At 36.7% G+C, this 14700-nt stretch overlaps 1 protein-coding gene across 1 annotated transcript; it reads right to left on the bottom strand.

The window, feature by feature from the left end:
* Window positions 1–8831: 8831 nt before the first annotated feature.
* Window positions 8832–12067, bottom strand: LOC113358217 (probable protein phosphatase 2C 33). The gene is made up of 5 exons (XM_026601755.1): window positions 11224–12067; window positions 10562–10945; window positions 10347–10464; window positions 9837–10060; window positions 8832–9692 (listed from the first exon to the last, which is right to left on the bottom strand). The coding sequence occupies exons 1-5, from the start codon at window positions 11479–11481 to the stop codon at window positions 9156–9158; spliced, it is 1521 nt and encodes a 506-aa protein (XP_026457540.1). The 5' UTR covers window positions 11482–12067; the 3' UTR covers window positions 8832–9155.
* Between the last annotated feature and the right edge of the window lie 2633 nt (window positions 12068–14700).

Below are 14700 nucleotides of genomic sequence, written 5' to 3'. Positions count from 1 at the left end.
TCTACTCATAGCTAAGTCTCGGACTAGGATATAAAGTGTAGTTGAGCTCTAGACTCCATGGAGATCATCATACAAAGACGAAGAACTACTCAAGGAACTGGTGGAACTTCATCGACTAAAATGTATGTGGAGACTTGAACTTATCTATCACTCAAAAGTCTATCTACTATATCTCTTATTTTGAGACAAAAGTCGTATTGCTATATAGACTATGATTATACACATTTGCTATTTCGAGTCGAGTTTATCTCGCCTATCTATTTCTCTAAATATGTGTTGGTAAGCTTTCGATTTATCCAAGTTCATCTTTACTAGTGACGAAAGTCATATTAGTTTCAATAACTTGAAAATCGCTTTGACGAAAAATAGCTTGTGAACAACAACTATATAACGTCCTCTAAGAATGTTTCAATGATTGAAATGAGAGTTTAGAGTATAACCTTGAAAGAATATAAACATTGTGTGATAACTCGTACATGTGTAATTACTTATTCCTTGAACCAAAGTATGCGTACTTTGCTGCTCAGGAAAACCGGAACTGAAGTCCGCGTACCAGTACGCGTACTGTCGGAAGTTCACATCCCGTGAATTTCTGCTGGAGTTTGTGAACTGAAAATAAACTTATTCCGGGTACTTAAGTCCGCGTACTAGTATGCGTACTTAAATGGGTTAATTTCTAAAAATGACTATTCGTGAACTTAAACTTATATAAACTAAGGAATACATACTTGCAAACCGTGGCTATAAAGTTCATGAATTGATTCGAGTGAATCAAATCGTTTTTGCTTCAACTGTGTCTTGTATACTTCTAGGAGATCTAATCAATTGAACAACTCTCTAACTAGAACTCTTGAGTCATTTGAACTAGTTATGGTTAAGATGAATATGGTTGATATGAAAGTGCTCATATGGCTAACCATTCGGTTAACTACTGTTGAACCAACTAAGTGTACATGTTTGGGTACGGTAACACAAACCTAAATAAACGTGCATTTCATTTGTGTGTAACAAGATAAGTTCGATCTAACAGTTGAAAGTTATTAGATTGAATCTAATCAGGTTTTCATCTAACGGTGAATATTGAATGCTTTGTTACCAAGGTAACTTAGATTGCAAACCCTGACTTGAAAGACTATACAAAGGAGAACTCTAGAAACTAGGAAACCTAATCCCCACACCTTCTGTGTGATACTAGTTGTATTATCGAGACCCGGTAGGTTCACGACTTGAAGACTTCATTGGGATTGTGAAGCCAGACCCAACTATTTTCTCTGTAGTTGCGTGATCTGATCTTGATGTTTCTATTGTGTTTGAGTACAATTGTAAGATTGGCTTGAGATTGATTTCTCTGATAGGCTAGATACAAAAGAAGTCACAAATATCTTCGTCTTATTGTTTGAGATTCCGCAATAACTTATTTTGCTAGTCTATTAAGATTATTGTGAGGTGATTGATAATTCTAGGCTGTTCTTCGGGAATATATGTCCGAGTTATCAATTGGTTCCTGTTCACCTTGATTTATCAAAAGACGAAACAAAAAATCGTAGGTATTTATGTGGGAGGACAGATTTATCTATTACCGTAGACTTTTCTGTGTGATACAAATTTGTTTATTAAAGTCTTCGACTTTGGGTCATAACAACTCTTAGTTGTGGGTGAGATCAGCTAAGGGAATCAAGTGCGTAGTATCCTGCTGGGATCAGAGACGTAAGGAGCGGAACTGTACCTTGGATCAGTGTGAGATTGATTGGGGTTCAACTATAGTCCATACCGAAGTTAGTTTGTAGTAGGATAGTCTGTGTAGCGGTTTTATGCAGTGTGTGTTCAATCTGGACTAGGTCCTGGGGTTTTTCTGTATTTGCAGTTTCTTCGTTAACAAAACTTCTGGTGTCTGTGTTATTTCTTTTCCGCATTATATTTTGTTATATAATTGAAATATCACAGGTTGTGCGTTGAATCGATCAATTGGGAAATCCATCCTTTGGTTGTTGATTGAAATTGATTGATGCTTGAACATTGGTCTTTGGTACCGTTCAAGTGATTTCTCTTTTATTCAATTAGACTCACAAATTTCTATTTGCTTGAGTAAGTATTGAATGGAGAAAAGTTTGATATAACTGTTTAATGTACTTTTATTAAGATTGAGTCTGACTGTCTAGTTGATTCTCTTAAAAGTATATTGGAGTTTGTCCATACAGATTGCTAAGCGAAATATTGGATGTGGTTGTTAGACCCCCACTTTTTCACTACTTGCTTGACCGATTCAGGGAAAATCCGAATCACCACTACTTGGGTAAACCACTCAAAACTCAGGAAAAACTTGCAAATAAAATAAGCTTCCTCTAGTAACTTGTTAAAATCCAAATCAAAAGGTTGAAAAACAAAAAAATCTGAAAACTGAAAGAAAAAAAATAGAAAGTTACAAAAACATCAATGCAAAACCATATTTAGAAGATCAGAGAACTAGAGAAATAAAATATAACATATAAGAAGGATGATAACTTAAAGAAGATAACTCTAAATATTAAAATCATGTTAAGATCAATGTTTTGAAACCCAGACCGGACAGTGAACCAGTAAATCCACTGGATCAGGGTTAACTGGGTTAACCGGTGGTTCAACCAGTGGTTCACTGGGTCATATAAATAATAATACTAATATTTATTTAATATTATCAATATTTAGTTTAATGTAAAATGCGTAAAAATAGGAAGTACACAAGATTCCAGGGGATTTGCTTTGGGAGTTCTGGGACGTGCATGTATGGTGTGACGTATGATACTTAAGTATCCAAAGTTTTAACCTATTTAACTTTGCCATCTTATTTTACTTATTTACATTCTAACCACTAAGCCCTAATTATAATGCTCTTCTCTATCATATCACATCTACATTGTCTCCTTCTGTCCCTAACTCTCGGTACCTCTACCACAACAGCATAGCTTCAAGAATATTGAAGATTGATTGTAAAAGAAATTGTAGATCAATCAAACGTTTGTGTAGCTTCGAAACAAATATTCGTTTTGTAAGAATATTTTCATTATGGATTTTGTGGATCTATTTTTATTGATCTTTAAACTAGCAGTCTCTTTAGTCTTTTATTTTCTTGATGAAGAATTGAATAGATCTGATTTCATAATGGATTTAGATCTTTAAAATCATAGTCTTTCTTTCAATTACAGTGAAACTATTAAGAGAAAAATAATTACAACAACTATCTAAGAAAATCGTGAAAACGGTTGAAGATTTGTACAGGACATTGAGCAAAATTTGTGATGGGAAACAACCGGTTGAACCGGTAAAACCCAGATGGGTCGGTGGGTTAGCGGTTGGACCGCCCGGTTTATCCGGTTTGGTGGTTTTTTAACATGTTGGTGGGTCTATATTGAACCGGACCATTTTCCTTACTGGTTCGCCGGTTTACTGGTCCAACCGGTCGGTCCGGTTCGGTTTTTAAAACACTAGTTAAGATTGAATAGCTTCTCACTCCTTACGTTGGACATACTCCCCTTTCCTCATTTCCTTAAGAATTGTGCAAACTAAAACTAGCTATAAAAATAATCAAACTCGTTCATTAAAGCATAACTATAGTTATAAAAATCCGTGGACGAGGAAGATTGATAATTAAGTTTAGGTTGAAATCGAAGAGAGGGAGATCCATTCAACATAGTCATATATAATAATCATCACAACCCTTTGCCAATGGATTACTAGATTTGTCCTTCTCCATCAACCAACTAATTTATTCTCTTGAAATCATACCAAAAATGGGCTCCAAACCCTAGCGACATCCGTGGTGTGTCGGGGATATGCAAAACAAATATTTTTGATGGGGTAGGAAGATTAGTTCAGAGGATAGGCAGATAAAGGGGTATCAGTAGTGTTTTTAAAGGGTATATACAGGAACACCATATATATATATACTAGGTATCACCCCGGCCTACGGCCGGGGCTCAACCTCTTTCAGTTTTTGCTTTTTGTTTCGTTGTCGATCGGTGTCTACTCACAATATCGTGTCTAGTTATCCAAGTTGTAATGGCGTGTTTAGTTAGTTTGGTCGACATAGTAACATGTTTAGTCAGCCGGGTCAATGTTTAATTAGCCGGGTCATAATATCGTGTTTAGTCAGACGCGTCATAGTAGCCGGGATCTACGATCCCGGCCGTTAGGGACGACCATAACATTTAGTTAATTGGATCATCGTGGCATGTTTCGTCAGTCGGGTCACTATTTAAATAGTCGGGCCATAATATCGTGTTTAGTTAGTCGGATCATAATAGCCGGGGTCGCATGGAAGACAATCATAATAATTAGTTAGTCAAATCATAATAACATATTTAGTTAATCTGGTCCATATTTAATTTATCGGAGCATAATATCATGTTTAGTTAGTCGGATCAACATAACAGTGTGTTTAGTTAGCCGATCAGTGTTTGATTAATCGGGTCATAATGTCGTGTTTAGTCGTAGACCCCGGCCGTTAGGTTCAAATACATAATAAATGCAAATAATTAATACTCACTCCGTATTATTTGTCCCTCTTAGGATAAATATTTACATTATTCGCCATAGAAGCCCTAAGTCATTCTCCATCCACCGAACTTCCCTCACTGACCTAAAAAAAATAAAAATAAAGAATAAATTAATTCTCCTTTCAGGTGGGTTTGTCAAAAAGTTGACAGACGCTTCTTTCTTGGCTGAAATACCATCTCTACATAGCACATCATACAACGTATCTTTCACATGATCATGTATGTAGTTGAAACCGGGATCCACCTTACAATGGACTGCGTGTTCCCCATATGTGTATAAGCAACCTGTGATACATGTCGGGCAACGCGAATCTGAAGGGTATAAAGGAATCATTAACCCACTTGAGGGGAGATCAACACTCATGCCAGTGGACTTTCTTATTTTTGGATGGGCTAATGGCAAACACACATGTGTTGACCTTACAGGGGTTTCTTTATTAGTAGGTATTGGACATGGAACCTTTACAGTTGGCCAGGCAGCGCTGAGGGATGCCTCAGATAAGATAGCGAAGCATGAGAAATCATGTATTGATAATGGACATGCTTTTATTCCTTTTGCTTTTGATACTTTCGGTTTCTTGGATCTAGAGGTAGTTGGACTACTCAAGAGAGTTCAAAAAATCATGAACAGTAATGTGATGACTCCTGACTCGAGAGAGTTTATTTTTAAGAGGATATGTTTTGCAATTCAAAAAGGGCTTGCGGCACAACTTGTTGCTCGCTTGACTTCTATGCAGTAAAATTAATTTTATTTTCTTATAATAAAAATTTTTCTTGTAATTAAACGTTAAATTCCCTAATTATTCCACTTATTAATTCTTTGTCAGCCTCCATTTAAGGAATATATGGGTATGTCTCATGTGGTGCTATATGGGTATGCATTGTGCATGAATGGGTGGGATGAGACCATATATATTTTCTATACTAAGTAACTACATTTATGGAAACCAACCTATATAAAGAATGTTCCATACACAAATAGTGTGGCTATTAGGAAACCACGTTATTAAAGTTATCGTGACAATATATCTTAATAACTGGGGTCGTGGAATAATGTGATAAATTTCATGAATTTATTACCATGTTGGTGCAGATCTCTGGAACTGACATATGAACGGACCAGTGGATGCCGGTCTGTTCATTGGCTCTACTTCACTCATATGATCTAAGGCTGACGGTGTCGTGGTTGAGTGGGTTTCGGCGAGAAACTTTAAAATCCATTCCAAATGAAAGCAGCTAAGTTTGTGAATGTCATACGCTGCGAGGTCAATATCAATGGAAAACGAAGTTGTCTATTTATTAATGATAGCTTGGATTTTTTTTATATAGGACTCTTTAGTATCAGAATTAGGACAATATTTTTTGGTTCCATAATTAGGACAAATTCTATTTCCGGAAACAGTGCGAAACTCACGTTTAGAAATCAAGCTATTATTAATAAATTAATGGGGCTCAAACAATATCGGGAAATTCAAGGGATCGACGGACGTCTATATAGGACATATAACAAATCGATCCGCGCCGTGGGATGACGAAATCGATGGTCGGATTTGTAAGGCTACACAAACACCACTTCTTTTTATAATATAGACTAGGTATCATCCCGGCCGCTCAACCTTTTTTCGATTTTTTTTGTTGTTGTTTGGGGAGACTCTAGTGTTTTCTGGTCGTGTCAAATTAGTCGGGGCCTACAACCCCGGCCGTGGTCCCCTACGGAAATTCTAGTATTTTGTTGGTCGTGTCAAATTAGCCGGGACCTACAGCCTCGGCCGTGATCCCCTACGCAAATTCCAGTATTTTGTTGGTCGTGTCAAATTAGCCGGGACCTATGGCCTCGACCGTAGCCCCCTAGGCAAATTCCTTTATTTTGTTGGTCTGGCCAAATTAGTCGGAGCCTGCAGCCCCGGCCGTAATCCCCTACACAAATTACGGTATTTTGTTGGTTGGGCCAAATTAGTCAGGGGCTTGCATCCCGTCCATAGTCCCCTACGCAAGTTCCGGCATATATATATATGCTTAATAATCTCATATTTGGTATTTGGTAGTATTAGAAGTGGAAGTCGGTTTTTATCATGGTAGGTCCTCTTTCTCAATAACACAATGAGGCACATGGAGTATGTTTAACGCCAATAAGGGATTAATTTAAAGAAGTGATAAATAAATAATAACTCACATTGATGCTCATCGGATAATAATGGTGGGGGCTTTTTCTTACTTGTTCTGTCCAGGATCAAAATTTTCAATTATACAAACTCTTCGTAAACTCCTACCCTGTACTGATCATATCCTCGTTTATTTATAGACGATTTTCCCATCTAATCTTAATCTTTTGGAAAGTTAATAGCAATTGTATAAGATGATAGCAACCTATGGTGTAGAAATATAGAGAGAACCATTAGGGGGACCGCATGTGGTAAAAAAATCACATTCTCTTTACTACGTCAACGGTCTTACTTTCCGGAATGAGTAGCTTGATTTTCCTTACTTGTTTTATTACAGTGACCAACTTAGATTAAGTAATTAGGTTAACCATGTTTAGGGTTAGTAGATATGTCATGTTTAGTTTCTGTCCGGCTCATTAGCGGATGGTTATTATTGGTTAGCAGAAGGCGAGGGAGAAGACTTTAGTTGAAAAGAAACAATTCTTCTTCTAAGATGCAGAAACAAATAATTGAAGATGATGACGAATTTAATGGAGTGATGTATATTAATATCATGAGCTGGTACCGATTAAGGAAACCAAAACAACAACAGTTCGAAATCGGGAAACTCAAGGGATTTGAGTTTGTTTTACATATAATCGAAACATGGCCATATCAGGAAACTCAACGGATCGGACAGACGTTGTAGGATGAATATGAAATGATGTAATCCGATTGAATGAATAATTTCTGAAGTTGTAGGATGATATGAAACGATGAATGAATGATCAAATCAGAACTGATGAAGAACTTGAGATCAGAGACGCCCTATTAATAGGATGAGTTGGTGTTGGTTTTGGAATTGTCACCGATAGTAAGGAAACCAAAACATAAGGAATCTTTTGTTTTTTTGAACTTCTTAAGACGAAGAGCTTGAATTCCAAAAGGTAATCCGTGTTTTAGAATAACTTATTTTTTAATGATTTGACTGATTTAGGAAACTCCCAAGGGATGTTTTTTGTTTTGTTTTTGGATGCATAACCGCGATTACATCTTATGGAAACACATTCAGATTCGGAAATCGCACAATCCGACGGACACCTATATACAACATATAACGAACCGATCCGCGCCGTGGGATGACGAAATTGATGGTCGGATTTGTAAGACTACACACACCACTTATTTTTATAATATAGATAAGCAATATATTATTGCATGTTTCCTGGCTATTCTTATTGATACAGGTTGTGTATGAAAATTGTTTTAAAAGAGAAAGTAAAGCTGGCCGTTGACCATCCGAGTATAGTGAGATAACAGTATTTTGCGATTAAGACAATTATTTTTTTGGTTTTTTGTGTTTTTTTGAATTGAGCGAGAGGCGGGCTTCATTAGTGGACCAGTTCACTGAGTTGAGAAGGATATCTTCCACAATCTACCATTGATAACAACACATGCCTCCAAACGAATCATAACAAACTCTTTGATCACAACGTAAAAAGGGCAAACGCCATTAGAGATAGCACATGTTGTAAACACATCTTGGAAAAGAAGCAGGATTAATTAGCTACACATTAAAACAAAGTAAATATCGGAGAAAATAATGAAAACAATAATGTGATGAAAAAATAACAAATGAGAAGAATTAAAATATAAAATTAGAAAAAGTATATTCAAAAAGTTGGTAGATTAGTAAATTGTTAGCATGAAGATTAGAAAAGATGCAGTAGGGATCAAGGAATTTGAAAAAAAAAAATAAGGAAAAGATGTTAGAAATATTTTCGCCCGATTCACATAAGAGGAGTGGTTGTGATCAAAATCGCTGGGTGCATCTAGAATCATATAACATCAAAACGTGTCATCATTCACATTGTAAAGTGTCTTTCAGACATTTTCTCCACCCTTTATAAATCATGGAAATTGTCTTTAATGTACAAAGTGATTTTTTTTTAAAGGAAAATAGCGACTGCACTAACTATACTTTAAGCTGTTCTGTACATAGTAATAGGTGAAATAGATGCCCATCTTAATATTATCGAAGAAGAACAAAACAAGTAGATTCTATCTCATTTTCAAATTTCAAGCAACTTCAAATTTCAAGCAAGAAGCTTCAGAAATCTTTCACGAATCAAAAGAAAACAAAAATGGAAGAAAGAAAGAAAGAAAAATGGCAAAGGCCAACCTTAGATTGATCTGTACAAAACATTCCTATTTTTGGTCCATAAGCCAAAGAGGAAAATAGGCCACAGACACAATAATAAAGCTGAGCCACTAACCCTGGTCAAACTTCAACTATAAATGAAAAAGACCCCTACAAACACTTTCTTTTTTTTTTTCCTTTTTTTTATAAGAAATAAGAAAACCATAAGCAAATGAACATATATAGAAAGTAGTAGGCACACCTAAAATATAACAACAATATGCAAATCGGAGACAAAGTAAGAACCCTTTTTCTTGGTTGCCTTCATTTAAGAGATATACTCTATCCAGCAGCAGGGATCATCTTCTCATCGTGTTCATTTACATCAAACCTAGGTAGAGTCACCATTGTGTTCAAGCGTGATACACCTTCAAGTGCAGACCATTCCTCCTCTCCTTTTACTGTTTCACTTTGCTGTAATGCTTCCTCTTCATCATCATCATCATCATCCTTGCCTGGCTTCTGAAGGGCTTCAGTAGTACACAATATTCGAGCTGTAGTACCAGATCGGTCCAACACAAGTGGGACAACTGGGGAATGCTCATCATTATCTAGTTTGTCTTGAGGTGCAGGTTGTATTTTGGATTTTGAAATCGAGGAAGTGGAGGTGGTGTTTGTTGGGCTGGTGCTGGAGGACGGAGTTGAGGTAGAAGAGTTGAGAAAGAGGCAGACTACAGCACAGTCATCCACCTTGGAAGTTGGGTATTTTATCTTCCATGCTTTCACTGCAGCCTCAACCAATGCCCGAGCTGCAGAGGCCTCTGCCGGAGCTGAGCTCACTATGTCTACCACTTGCTTGTTGGATAAGACATCCCATATCTGCTAACACGACCAGCTATATTGTTAAAATCGAAAATTCAAGAAACAGTAACCATTGTTGCCTAATAATTTTCACAAAACTCTTGAGCAGGAAAACAATAAGGAAGATACACGAGGATTCTGCTTTTTTTTTTTGTTTCTTACCCCATCTGTAGCCAACACTAAAAATTCATCCTTCTCAGTGAGACGTCGATACGATACATCAGGCACAGAAATCACACCATACTTCTTGAGGCAAAAATCTCCAAAAGCACGAGCCATTGCCAGGCCAGGAGCATTATTATTTGGCATCCAAACTCGAGAAACATCTGGTTCAGCCTGAAGGGCAAAAACCCTTCCTTTACATCGCCTGATCCTTTCGGCCTCCCCTACAATAATGATTAAAAAAAATAAAAAAGACAACTTGTTAAGAAGTTAATACAACTTCCTCATTCTTTTTTTTTTCTTCCCCTCTTTCTATATGTCATAATCAAGTTTAGTTGGGAAGAAACCAACTTATTAAGCAACTGAATAAAATTTCTTACTTGGGAGTGATACTATATTCTTCACTGCTTCCTGATTATTTCTGAGTTTACTTAAACTAGTGTAGCTACGAATTTTGAAGAGCTCAACTAAAACAAATTTCAAACGCAGTGTGTAAGAGAAAAATCATACTTGGGAGATTTGGTTTCAGGTCCTCAGTCAACTGTACTGCAACAAGGGAGTCATTTTCATCTCTTGTTCCCAGTATTGCTCTTGAGTCCCCGATATTTCCAATGACAAGATCTTGACCCTATAAAAAAGAAAGATTAGATTAGACAGTTAGTTACTGTAATCAAGCAAAAACAGCATTTAAGCTAGTCTAGCACATTAACTGTAGAACTCATTACCTGTTTGACCATCGTAACTGCTGTTGTCCCACTGAAGAAACAGTCGACATTCGGGTGCATCCTCAGTTCCCTATCCATAACCTTGAAAGCCTTCAAAAAGGACTCTTTCAGATTAGAAATCTGTGGGAGTTTCTCCCGATCTCCAACATCCAAAGAGTCCAAAAAATCATTATCCATGCAGAAAGAGCCAGTTTCGTCAGAATTTATGCTTTCCCTTGCACTATCGTTCTCTCTAAATACATCTTTGGGATCAATACTTGATTCCCAATGGGAGTTGATCCTCAATGGAAGGGAATCTCTCACTCTTTTTGCTACCATGTGGCCATATGGACCATGTCCGTCAAAAACTCCACAGAAGATTGTATCCTCTCTTGAAGCAAAATTCTGGATTTGAACAATAACAAAAAAAGAAGCGTTCCAATCAAATTATCAATTATTAAGATTCTAATAACCAGGAATCAGGATCAGAAAATTCACAAACTATATCACATATCATGGTCAATTGTACCGAAAATTGGGATCATACTGAGTAGTAAATTGTGATGTTTTCTAAGAGGGGGGGCGCTCTCGCTTTATTCATTTTTTTATCAACAAATTCAAGAACCCAGATATGATCACTACATAAAGCGTGATTAAAACACACCAAAAAAATAAAATCATACCTCCCAAACAATCATGGCATCCTGGTTAGTTCCTTTCTTTCCTTGTTGAGTACAGAGTGAAGCAAGATCAGTAGCTCCGTTGACAAACATCCTTCCTGGAATTCTATGTAAACTATCTTCCAGCTTACTATTGCTTGTACTACTCCTATTACTTCCTTGCCTTCTCTTAGAATTCCTTTTCTGTTTCCATTTTGGTGAAGAGGCTGTTGGTGAATTAGGGATTGAGTTTCTTCCACCAGCAGATAAACAGGAACCCATCCTTAGGGCCCTGACTATATTCAGTAAACACTCCAGAACAACCAAATTATCAAATCCTAGAAAACTTATTTTCACAACTCAGCACACCTCAAATTACCCAAAATTAAACTTCCTCGGATGCTTAGTTTATCACTGAAGATCGATTAGGATAGATGAACTGGTGAATCCATTGGATTTGTATAGGAGAAACAGATCTATTAAAGTATAAACTGAAAGATACTTTGGAATGTAACAAATTTACCTAAATTCACACTATATTACTTGCCTTATACAACAAACAAATCAGATTAAAATATCAACAGAAATCATACAAGACTGAAACCGAAGCAAACCCCCAAAATCAATCCAATTCAATTAAAAAGAGAGAATCAGGAAGTAATGGAAAGAATCAAGTGACAAGATCTATAAGTAGAAGAAGAGAAGATAAAACAGTGTAAATGGAAATTTTCTAAATTTAGTTAATTGAGAGAGATTAGATTTGAATGGATTTGGATTTTAGATTTATGAAAAAAGAAAGCAATTCAATTCAATCCAAAAAAATCTCTGAATAAAAAAGAACAAGTCTCTCTCCCAGTCTCCCTTGGCCTTTGCCTCTCACACCATATATCCGAGTGACACTTGGATTCTTGTTTATATTTAGTAGATATTTTCCTCGAGATGCCAGATTTGGTTTGATGAATTTTAACTGTCAGATATTTGTGTTATCCATATTTTACTTCGGGATTAACTATAATAATATTTATCTTATCTTGACTATCATCACGGCCAATTCCCAGAGCTCATGGCTTATAGCTCAACTGCCCCTAAGAGGAAAGTTGATGCTTTGGTTCTAATTAAAGCTTCACAAACGCCCACTTCAAACCAGCTGATGCAAACACAAAAATATTCTAACGGTGCACAAATAAATAGATGGCATCATTGGGAATTTTTCTAGTGGAGGCAAGTGACATCGCTGGTCCCCACTAATTATATAACAACTTATTTTCCATTGCATTGGATGTAGAATCAGAATCTCGCAATAATAATGCCTCGGCGAAATTATCAACAACACAACACAACAGCGTCGTAGAACAATTTCAGAAATGATATAATAAACGATGTCAGCTAAAATTATGAGAAAGATGTGATAGTCCTGCGAAAATTAGAGAGTTTGCGAGATTAACATTTGTAAGGTTGCGAGAATGTCGCAAGCCATATCCGAAAATAAAGGACAAATTAGCTGTCATCCACTATGTATTTCCCTATAAATAGTCGTTCAATTGTAAAGGAAAGGAGAGATCATTTTTTTGAGTAAGAAACAAGTAAATAGGAGGGAGAAAATCTAGAATAGTGGTTATTCTCAATTCCTTTATCTTTTCTTATAAGATTGTTCGAAGATTCATCAATAAACTTAAGATTGTTGATCTAAAATAAGTTGAATGTTAATAAAATCTTGTGAGGGGTGTAGTGTAGGATTTCCTGCAACTACATAATGGCGCTAGAAACAGGGACGGATTGAAGATTATTCTAGAAAAAATTGAAGATTAATATTGAGATTTGTGAAGATTTGGAGTGATTGATTAAGAATTTTACATAATCTCTTGCAATTCATTAATATCTGTTACTCTTTAGGAGGTATCCACCCCAGATAAACTACCCACCTCACAGTGTCCCGCCCATCTCCGAATTCTCGGTGGTTAGATTCTTTACTTTACTTATTAGTATAAAAAGTACTCACTATCAAAATGAAAGACGATCGAGTATTTAGATATAGTCTTTCGAGGAGAATAAATTATAAAGAAGTGAAACTAGGCGAGGATCCAAAGAAAGAAGACAAGAAAGAACTATATAAACAATTACGAGAACACAGGAAGACACTCAGCTATGCCGGCTACGGGCCAATCACCTGGAAAGGACTGCGAAGTAGTGAGAAAGAGAGGATCTGCAGTGACTCGACAAGTATACAGAAAGTCAATGGGGAAAGCTAGCAAATAACGAAGGGGCTAATTCATGTCGAGTAGACCTTGTCGTTGTGAGAATTCTTAATTCATGCGTTGTAGGGAGGGACTTATGTCACCACAAACAGAGACTAAAGCAGGTGTTGGATTCAAAGCTGGTGGACTCCTTTCAGTCGAGTCTCTTTGAGCCTCTCGCATACGCTCGAGTCTCGTCAAGAGCCTCTCGCAGGAGGTCAGGATATTATATCTATCCTTGGGTTGGACGAATTATCTGAAGAGGATCTTTTAACCGTAGCAAGAGCACGAAAAATTGAAGAAATGGCTAGAAGAAGAAATACATCAGAACAACTAACTACTGTTAGAAGAATCAAGAGAATTGCTGGAAGGGAAAGAAGTGAAATGGGAGAATCTACTAGAATGAGAAATAATGGAGAAAGTCAAATTCAACCACCAGTTCAACAAACACTAGTACAAGGGAGGAATACAGATTATGATAGGGTGAGTATACACACTTGGCAATCAAATTCAGCAGAAGAAGAGCAACAAACCAGAAACCATAGACAGGTAGAGAGAAATCAAGAAGCAGATGAAGGAATAATTCATGGAGATGAGGAAATTGGAGCGTTAGAAACGTTGAGACGAAGAATACACGAAGAAAGAATAGCTGAGGCAGAAGAACGTGCGAATTTAACAATGCAAAATCACGAATTGAGGATGGAAAATATGAGACTACAGAGTAGAAGATCGAGAAGTATTACAAAATCATATTCAAGATCGACTAGAAGAGAAATGAGGCGAAACTCACTCACAATTAATGCTGGAAACAATATTCAAGAAGAAATATCAAATCCTAATGAAGAATATCGCGAAAATAGAGAAAGAATTGATGATCGTTACGTTCCACAAAATGAAACTTTTGATGATAGGAAAAATGGTAGAAATCAAGAGAACGGACAACGTCAGGTACGAAATGTCCAAGATAGCGAAGGAAATCGAGAGGAAGGAAGAAGAATTTTACATGAAAGAGAAACTCAAAGAAATCAACAGACGATTGAAGAAGAAATTGAAAGACATTGTGCTGAACAAGCACGTTTAATTTGTGAACGTGAAAGATTGGGAGAGGAAATGGAAGAACAAGAGCTTCAGGAGACAATTCGCTAGAACAATCACGACAATCGAGAAAGAAGGCGTACACAAAACCGGAATAACGGTAATATCAATGAAGAGTATGATAGAATACAAAGGATGGCTGAAAGCCAACGAATGGAATTAATAAGAAATG

Source organism: Papaver somniferum, chromosome 3 (assembly GCF_003573695.1).
Source record: "Papaver somniferum cultivar HN1 chromosome 3, ASM357369v1, whole genome shotgun sequence".
Classification (NCBI taxonomy): Eukaryota; Viridiplantae; Streptophyta; class Magnoliopsida; order Ranunculales; family Papaveraceae; genus Papaver; species Papaver somniferum.
This window is presented reverse-complemented; position numbering and strand designations above follow the sequence as displayed.